The 10000-nt window shown below is 41.7% G+C and overlaps 1 protein-coding gene and 1 long non-coding RNA gene across 2 annotated transcripts in view; one reads left to right on the top strand and one right to left on the bottom strand.

Annotated features, from left to right (window-relative positions):
• The window catches only part of nfkbib (nuclear factor of kappa light polypeptide gene enhancer in B-cells inhibitor, beta), a 5287-nt gene extending 4615 nt beyond the window's left edge, over nt 1-672 (bottom strand). Inside the window, exon 1 of the mRNA XM_027178070.2 lies at nt 1-672. This exon is cut by the window's left edge and continues 55 nt beyond it. Coding sequence (XP_027033871.2) covers nt 1-418 — 418 coding nt within the window. The 5' untranslated portion in view covers nt 419-672.
• A 4749-nt stretch (nt 673-5421) lies between these two features.
• Nucleotides 5422-10000, top strand: part of LOC125140363 — a 4591-nt gene continuing 12 nt past the window's right edge. Inside the window, exons 1-4 of the long non-coding RNA XR_007139681.1 lie at nt 5422-5610; nt 7759-7827; nt 8875-8903; nt 9000-10000. The exon at nt 9000-10000 is cut by the window's right edge and continues 12 nt beyond it. This is a non-coding gene — a long non-coding RNA (uncharacterized LOC125140363). The remainder of the gene's footprint in view (nt 5611-7758; nt 7828-8874; nt 8904-8999) is intronic.

Below are 10000 nucleotides of genomic sequence, written 5' to 3' on the forward strand. Positions count from 1 at the left end.
AATCCTGGACCTCCGGTCCGGACGGACGAGTCGTTGTACCGGTCGGTTCGCTCAGGATCACGGTACCGATTCGCTCAGACAGACTCTTCACCGTCTCGTCGTTGATCGAGTCCCCGATGGCAGAGTCCAGTCTCTCGGTCTCGGTTCCGTCCACAGTCACAGCGCAGCGGACTGAGCCCCAGAGGTCTGGAGGATCAGACGGTTCGGCGGTGATCTGGACCGGGTCCGGACTGTCAATGCTGATAAACTCGGTGCTGATGAGTGAATCCAGGCCGCTGTCGCACCAGTCGTCCGGAATCGGATCCGAACCCAAACCCGTGGACACACATTTCGGTCCGACACCGAGCCCCGACCCCAGACCATGTTTCCCATCATTACGTTGCTGATTTTCTGACAAATCTCGACGAATCCACTCCATTTACAGAGCAGTGCGATCAGAACCAACGGATCTACAAAACTCTTCTAACGTTAGCTAGCTAGCTAGCACAAGCTAGCTAAAGTAAAGAAGTAAACTTACTGATCGCTGCTCATTTTAGGAGCTTCTTTCTAAACGTATTCCGTCTCTAATCACCTACAGCTCCACCCTCCATCTTCGGATCATTTTTCAAACCCTTTACACCCGGAGGAACCGGACAGGTCGCGTCCACTCCAGTATTTTTCCAGAAAAGGCCACTTTAGCTTTAGCTGCCTGCGCTTCCTTTTTTCCCTAATCGTATTGAGCGAAGCCCCGCCTCACAACTTATGATTGGATAATACAGCCTCGCCCTCCAGTACAGACTCTATGGGAATCATGCTAATAGACAGTAAGCACAGCCAATCGCAACACAGGAAGGTGTGGCTCGACAGAATACGGGTGCGGAATATAATCAGGCTGCTGGCAGTGTAGGGGATTTCCTGGGAAATTCCCAAAGCCACCAATAATAATGGGAGCAGATCCCGAGGGCGGCGTGTGACGCGCATGCGCATTTCCAGACTGGTTTGTTTGGGGATTTTGTTACAGTACGTCCAGTACTTAGAAAAGTAAACACATTAATGATAGCTATTTTAGGATTAGTGAAGGTTTGGGATATTCCACAAAGAATTTGTTTGTTTGTTTGTTTATTGTAGTGTGTAGTGTAAGAATATAGTGTATAGTGTTGGAGTGTGTAGTGTAAGTCTGTAGTGTAAGAGTATAGTGTGTATAAAGGTGTAGTGTAACAGTGTGTATTGTAATAGTATAGTGTGTATAAAGGTGTAGTGTGTAGTGTAAGAGTATAGTGTGTTTAGTGTTGCAGTGTGTAGTGTAATATTATAGTGTGTAAAGTGTTGGAGTGTGTACTGTAATGGTGTGTAGTGTAAGATTATAGTGTGTATAGTGTTGGAGTGTGTAGTGTAATGGTGTATAGTGTTGGAGTGTGTAGTGTGTGTGTGTGTGTAGTGTTGGAGTGTGTAGTGTAAGAGTATAATGTTGGAGTGTGTAGTGTAAGAGTATAGTGTGTATAGTGTTGGAGTGTGTAGTGTTAGAGTGTAGTGTGTATAGTGTTGGAGTGTGTAGTGTAAGAGTATAGTGTTGGAGTGTGTAGTGTAAGAGTGTAGTGTGTATAGTGTTGGAGTGTGTAGTGTAAGAGTGTAGTGTGTATAGTGTTGGAGTGTGTAGTGTAAGAGTGTAGTGTGTATAGTGTTGGAGTGTGTAGTGTAAGAGTGTAATGTGTAGTGTAAGAGTGTAATGTGTATAGTGTTGGAGTGTGTAGTGTAAGAGTATAGTGTTGGAGTGTGTAGTGTAAGAGTAGCGTGTGTATAGTGTTGGAGTGTGTAGTGTAAGAGTAGAGTGTGTGTATAGTGTTGGAGTGTGTAGTGTAAGAGTATAGTGTGTATAGTATTATATAGTATATGTTAAATGTTCCCGTCTCTATCCTCTCTGACAGTCTATGGCCTGACTGTAATGTGATCATCGTTTTATGATTGTTAAACAAAATGAACAAAACAATAAAGTAATAAATAAAATAAAAATAAATAAATATAGGATTGCTTTTCAAGTGTTTTGCCTCATTTTAGCTACGTAGTTATCTGTCCTTGGCCCGGCTTGTCTCATGCTGGATATGTCTCTGACCATATGTCTGTGTGTTAGCGTGTGTCACTGATAGCATGCTGAAGTGTTTGAAACCCTGCCGTATTTTTTCTTCACACCCCAGCTTGGAGCCTCGCTGACATGTGGAGCATCCTGCTAAAGTGATTTGTGAGCTACAACACCTAATGTGCGGCTCCACGTCTCTGTCCTGCAGATGTGTTGTTTTTATACAGACCACCAGGGGGCAGGGTGGAGACATTCAGGCCCTATTTAAAACGATCTTCCTCTGATCCGTCACTGATGATGTCATGCTAGTGAGCTTCATCTTGTCTTTGAGGGACACCAGGATACGCATTCTGTCAGCGCCGATGTGTTACCACTAAAGGTCATCAGATGACAAAGCTCTCACTCAAATTCTCATCTCTGTCTGTGCAACAGCTGTGAGAAGCTGGTTTAAGACGTAACAGTGGAGACACTGGATTTATCGTATCATAAGTCATTGCTGTGTTTTGACTGGTGCAGTGGAAACAGACGCGGTTAAATCAGCAACGTCAACAAACTGATGGAAGATTTTCCATTAAAATTTCCATCATGGTCAAATCAACCTATTGTGTGTTTTATTCACAACAGTACAAAGTAACACGCTCTGTCTCTTTACGTCGGTCACAAAAGAAAAAAAAATCATCAGCCAGATAATCAGGCAAAACCGTCTGGCTAACGATATGTGCAGTTTAAAGTGGTGTGTGTGATGAAAGAGTACAGTATAAGGTTTAATAAGAGTGCAGTTAGAGTTATGAAGTGTAGTAAGAGAGTTATGAAATGTAGTAAGAGTATATTAAGAGTATAGTGTGTACTGGGAGAGTATATTGCTAGGTGAAAGAGTACAGTGTGTAATTAATGAGTATAGTGTAAAGTTTACGGGTATAGTGCGAGCGTGTAATGCATAGTGAAAGAGCATAGTGTAAAGGTTAAGAGTATAGTATGGTGTTTAAGAATATACTGTTTAGTGAAATAATATACTGTGCAGTTTAAGAGTATAGTGTGTAGTGTGACGGTGAAAAAGTATGGTGTGTAGTGAAAGAGTAATGCGTGCTTAGTGCTGTAAGAGTATAGTGTGATGTTTAAGAAGAGATTCATTCATTCATTTACTACCGCTTATCCGAACTTCTCGGGTCACGGGGAGCCTGTGCCTATCTCAGGCGTCATTGTGCATCGAGGCAGGATACACCCTGGATGGAGTGCCAACCCATCACAGGGCACACACACTCTCATTCACTCACACACACACACACTACGGACAATTTTCCAGAGATGCCAATCAACCTACCATGCATGTCTTTGGACCGGGGGAGGAAACCGGAGTACCCGGAGGAAACCCCCGAGGCACGGGGAGAACATGCAAACCACTAAGCCACCGGTCCCCTTAAGAAGGGATTGTGCAGTGGAAAAAAAAAACTGTGAGGTTTAAGAGTATAGTGTGTAGTATGAGAGAATACTGTGTAGTGAAATAGTGCAGTGTGTAGTGAAAGAGTATAGTGTGACGTTTAAGAGTATAGTTTGTAGTGTAATGTTACAGCATATGGAAATATACAGATGTTTAGAACAGCTGGCCAATCAGAAACCCAAGTGTTTAATAACGACATGCACAAGTTCTGACTGACTTTAATAAAAATTAAGAGAGAGATAGAGAGAATAAAGGAGTCGCCAACAGTCACTAAAGGCAACGGTGGTTTGAAGGTGTGTGTGTGTGTGTGTGCGTGTGTGTGTGTGTGTGTGTGTGTCTGGGTCTCTGCATTGCAGTTCTTCAGTTGGTTATTCCTTGTGCCTCCTCTCTCTCCCCTCCTACAGACACATACGCACACACAATAACTGCCTAAGTGGGGAGAGAAAGAGAGAGAGAGAGACTTTGACTTACAATAGCCTAAATAGGCGAGACTGATAGCTCAGGGAAGTCTGAGGTGAAAAGTGAGCTCCCTCTGAGACATGGCAACATAAATCAAATCAACAGCTCAGTCCCAAACACTCAATAAGCTGAGCATAACGTGGGGTCAGAGGCAAGTGCACTAGATTTATTAGGGCAAATCTGAATAGCATTGTCAAAGTCCTATAGTGGGTTAAAAGACGGCCAAACAACGTGGAACGAAGGGAATCCATCATCAGGAATCGGAAAAAGGTGAGGAGAAAAAGAAGAGAGTGCAGAAACAGCCCACCTAACCAAGGGGAGACACAGTACAGGTAAACACATTAGAGTAACCAAGCTATATAAGATTTGTTAGCACACAACAAACCTACAATAGGACAGAAGTCTGTGATTTGAGACACAGCATTAGTTCGCTTATGTAGTTGTGGGTACAGTGACATACAACACTGCGGCACCTCCTCGCACCAAGTGGACCTTCACTTCTGAGTACCCTGGGATACACGCGGCAGCCATCTTGTGTACGCGTAGCTAGCAGACATTAACGTATAAATCAGCCTTAAGATTCTAGTGTGTAGTGTGGGAGGGAGAAAAGGACGGAGTAAATCTCTTGCAGCTGATTTCTGCAGACACTGCAGTTCTCCATGGTCATTCCTCAAGAGTTACACACACACACACACACACACACACACACACACACACACACACACACACACACACACACACACACAGCTCTTACCCAATCTTACTGCAAAACATTCTGTCCTGGTGTAGCCTGATCATCAGAGAGCTGAGCTCTGCTGCAGTGCAGCGTTCACTAACCACACACACACACACACACACACACACACACACACACACACACACAGAGTGTAATCACGTTCATCATAGTGTGATTGAAGTCTCATTAAGCTTAATGGTAACACACTGCAGTTCTTTGCTGGGGCTCCCTGACAGAAAACCATGGCACTCATGACAAACACACACACACACACACACACACACACACACACACACACACACACACACACACACACACACACACACACACACAATGCAGTTACACATAATGCAGCTACAAACACACTAAGAACTGCGGAATATAGATTGTCAAACGCATCAGCCATACATGTGTGTGTGTGTGTGTGTGTGTGTGTGTGTGTGTGTGTGTGTGTGTGTGTTGGCACAAGCAATAACGTCAGCAATAAGGACTATCAACTGCACACATCTAATCATGCTTAATCCATCCTGTGTGTAGCAAAATCTCTACCCACAAGCACAGCTGTATCTATTTATATATATTATATATTTTTTTTTTCAATAAACAACAAATCCGTGACCACCAGCAATAGTCTTCATCTAGCAGTTCGACTAACGTGAGGTGAAAATCAATGGCAATTTTAAAGCCATAGCGTGAGCACTTCCTGTTTCGGCCATGCCCATGCGGTTCCTTTCCTAACTAGCCTACTAGCTAATCCGCTAATTAACAGCTGGTGAGTTAGCACTCAACATAAATCATCTCTGTTAACTCCTCAGAGAAAGCACAGGAATGCAGTGTACGAGAAAATGTTCCTGAAAGTGTGCAAATAACAGAAAATAACAGTCGACACTTCAGAAGAATAAGAGAAGTATGAGCCTTTGCAGAGTAAGTGTGTAGTGTGTAGTAGAGTAAGTAAGTGTGTAGTGTGTGGTAGAGTAAGTAAGTGTGTAGTGTGTGGTAGAGTAAGTGTGTAGTGTGTAGTAGAGTAAGTAAGTGTGTAGTGTGTAGTAGAGTAAGTAAGTGTGTAGTGTGTGGTAGAGTAAGTGTGTAGTGTGTAGTAGAGTAAGTAAGTGTGTAGTGTGTAGTAGAGTAAGTAAGTGTGTAGTGTGTAGTAGAGTAAGTAAGTGTGTAGTGTGTAGTAGAGTAAGTAAGTGTGTAGTGTGTAGTAGAGTAAGTAAGTGTGTAGTGTGTAGTAGAGTAAGTAGTACTTTAGTGTGTAGTGTGTAGTAGAGTAAGTAGTACTTTAGTGTGTAGTTTGTAGTAAAGTAAGTAGTACTTAAGTGTGTAGTGTGTAGTGTGTAGTAGAGTAAGTAGTACTTTAGTGTGTAGTAGAGTAAGCAGTACTTAAGTGTGTAGTAAAGTAGTACTTTAGTGTGTAGTGTGTAGTAGAGTAAGTAGTACTTAAGTGTGTAGTGTGTAGTAAAGTAGTACTTTAGTGTGTAGTGTGTAGTAGAGTAAGTAGTACTTTAGTGTGTAGTGTGTAGTAGAGTAAGTAGTACTTTAGTGTGTAGTGTGTAGTAGAGTCAGTAGTACTTAAGTGTGTAGTGTGTAGTAGAGTAAGCAGTACTTAAGTGTGTAGTAAAGTAGTACTTTAGTGTGTATTGTGTAGTAGAGTAAGTAGTACTTTAGTGTGTAGTGTGTAGTGTGTAGTAGAGTAAGTAGTACTTTAGTGTGTAGTAAAGTAGTACTTTAGTGTGTAGTGTGTAGTAGAGTAAGTAGTACTTTAGTGTGTAGTGTGTAGTAGAGTAAGTAGTACTTTAGTGTGTAGTGTGTAGTAGAGTAAGTAGTACTTTAGTGTGTAGTGTGTAGTAGAGTAAGTAGTACTTTAGTGTGTAGTAGAGTAAGTAGTACTTTAGTGTGTAGTGTGTAGTAGAGTAAGCAGTACTTAAGTGTGTAGTAAAGTAGTACTTTAGTGTGTAGTGTGTAGTAGAGTAAGTAGTACTTTAGTGTGTAGTGTGTAGTAGAGTAAGTAGTACTTTAGTGTGTAGTGTGTAGTAGAGTAAGTAGTACTTTAGTGTGTAGTGTGTAGTAGAGTAAGTAGTACTTTAGTGTGTAGTAGAGTAAGTAGTACTTTAGTGTGTAGTGTGTAGTAGAGTAAGCAGTACTTTAGTGTGTAGTGTGTAGTGTGTAGTAGAGTAAGTAGTACGTAAGTGTGTAGTAGAGTAAGTAGTACTTTAGTGTGTAGTGTGTAGTAGAGTAAGTAGTACTTAAGTGTGTAGTAGAGTAAGTAAGTGTGTAGTGTGTAGTAGAGTAAGTAGTACTTTAGTGTGTAGTGTGTAGTAGAGTAAGTAGTACTTTAGTGTGTAGTGTGTAGTAGAGTAAGTAGTACTTTAGTGTGTAGTGTGTAGTGTGTAGTAGAGTAAGTAGTACTTAAGTGTGTAGTGTGTAGTAGAGTAAGTAGTACTTTAGTAGCGTAAGAGTATAATGCATAATGTAAGAGTACAGAAGAGTAACGGTATACTGTAATAGATAGTGTAGTAAGAGTGTAGTGTGTAATAGTGTGTATGTGTGTGTATATGTGTATGTGTGTAGTATGTGTAAGAGTATAGTGTGTAGAGTAAGAGTAAAGCACAGGAAGAGTATAAAACGTAGAGTATGAGTATAGTAGAATCAGAGAATAGTGTGTAGTGTACGGGTACGGTTTAATAAGAGTATAGTGAGCAGTGGAAGGGAACAGTGGAGTAAGAGTTTAGTAGAGTTAGTGTCTAGTGTAAGGGTATAAAAAAGTAAAAGTATAGTACTGTATGTTTACTGTAGAGTAAGAGTATAGTCATGTAAGGGTATAGTAAAATAAAAGAATAGTAGTTTAAGTGTACAGAAGAGTAAGAGTATAGTGTGCAGTGTAAGGGTACAGTAGTGTAAGTGTAATGTAATTATATATAAAATATAAAGTTGAATGTAATCTAATCTAATTTAATGTAAGTGTACAGTAGAATAGAGTATAGGTACTGTATAGTATGCAGTGCTATCTCATTTCTCACTTATCTCCACCTGGGCATCATCTCTCTGACCTCTCCATTATCCTTTGCTCAGATTATATTATTTCATGATGAGGATTAGGATTATAATCTGCCGAACGGTTATGAGCCACGCCCCTGACCGGTGAGAGACAACACTACACACACAGCTCACCTGCTAAGTAGATTTTTGTTGTTGTTTGCAATGTGTGGAACTGAATCAGGTAGTTATATTCACTCTGAGAGTTTCATTTTGCATCAGTAGCTCTCTCTCTCTCTCTCTCTCTCTCTCTCTCTCTCTCTCTCTCTCTCTCTCTCTCTCTCTCTCTCTCTCTCACTGTCTCTCTGTCTCTCTCTTTCATGCTGCAGAGGTTAATAATTGAAGCAGCGTGTGCATGTACAGTGTGTAGTGTGTGTGTGTGTGTGTGTGTGTGTGTGTGTGTGTGTGTGTGTGTTCATCATGCGGTGTCACTGCTGCACTCTGAATAATACATTTTTATGGTTCTCCGGTTAATAAGCCATCAACATAAATCCTGATCCCTAACCTGCATGCTGCTCAGGAACAAAAATAGATTTGTTTGCTTCGTTCGCCGAGCATGACAACATCGAGATGAAGCCCGAAGCATGATTTCCTGTTTAGTAAATTTGGATTTGGATTTGTCAAGTATCTTTTTTAAACGTTGTGGCTAATTTCACAAACGCCAGGACAGAACATGAAGCAGATGACGTTGCTGTCGTGTCATTTATCGCGGTCTGAATCCTGATCAGACCGGAAAGGACCAAATGTGACACGTTTAAACTTAACAACTGTCTTTCTTTTTTTTTTTTTACTTATCGTCAGTTTGATATGAATGAACCATGATGGTCATGAATTTGGCTAAGATAGCGAGTGCATGGTTTCTTTAGCTAGTAATAGCTAGTGCTAAACCCTCAACAAAAAGCTATAAATGTATATTCCAGGTGTTTATAACTTTTCTTTTGTGCATTATAAATAACAACCTAACCCTGATCATAGCATTTAAGCAGTGTTCAGTGTAACCAGGCTACATTACTACCTGCTACATTTGTTTTTTTATTTAGAAGTCTAATTAGCTAATGGCTAATCGGGATCATATCGGTTAAATTACCTTACTCTCTCTCTCTCTCTCTCTCTCTCTCTCTCTCTCTCTTTCTCTCTCTCTCTCTTAAGCAGACACACGTTTGAAGAGATCACTGCCGCAGGTAAAATTAGAGTGGGTTTGGGCCAGAAGGCATCTCCACGGTAACAGTAGCCATGGTGTTCACTGAGCTCGGCTTCATCCTGTGTCTTCTGCACAGGTCTGGCGAGATAAACGCAGAGAGAACCCAGGGATCGCTTCCAATACTGTTGCTGACGCACCCATCGTCGACTTCACCTCGTCCTTCATCATCTTCCTCGTCGTCTCGTTACTGTGTTCTTATCTCTTTTTAAATCTCAGGTGAAGTTTTTTAGATGAGCTCTGACTGTGTCTCTGATATATTTAGTAGCCCTGAGTAAATAATGTTTAATGAAGGTCACATCAGAATTTCATGATAAATAATAATTATTTAATCGGCTGGAGTCGAGCAGAAATCGAGCTGTAATGGCGGCCCCGGTGTGATCTGTGATTTAGTTCGGCTCAGTGAAGTTTAATCTGCATAATCTGGAAAACTCAGACTGGGACTTTTGCTAAAATAGCAAAACTGGCCCTCCGTCTGGATGGAGGGGTTCATGTTGTCTATCTCCTGTCAATCATAGCAACACTAATGAATCACAGGTGTTTATGAAGATGTGTGTGTGAGGATGAGGATGTGGTGTTAGCTGTCACATGATAGTGGGTGGGACCTAGGAAGTGACCATAAAAAGTGTCTCCTTCACAGTCACTGACACACACAGAGGCCAGACCTTCTTCCCTGTGACTGACACAAACACAGGCCACGCCTCCTTCATTGTAACTGACACACAGAGGACACGCCTCCTTCATTGGGACTGACACATATGGAGGAGGCCATGCCTCTTTTATTGAGACTGACACACAGAGGCCACGCCTACTTCATTGGGACTGACACACAGAGGACACGCCTCCTTCATTGGGACTGACACACACGGAGGCCACGCCTCTTTTATTGAGACTGACACACAGAGGCCACACCCCTTTTATTGAAACCCACACACAGAGACCACACCTCCTTTACTGTGACTGACATGCACAGAGGCCACGCCTCCTTCACTCTGGAATATCACAAACACACCCTAATACTCCTTAGCACTTGATCTTTAAATTAGACTCGAATTAAATCAAACACCAACAGCTATTCAA

The sequence above is a fragment of the Tachysurus fulvidraco genome, chromosome 26 (genome assembly GCF_022655615.1).
Source record: "Tachysurus fulvidraco isolate hzauxx_2018 chromosome 26, HZAU_PFXX_2.0, whole genome shotgun sequence".
In the NCBI taxonomy this organism is placed as follows: Eukaryota; Metazoa; Chordata; class Actinopteri; order Siluriformes; family Bagridae; genus Tachysurus; species Tachysurus fulvidraco.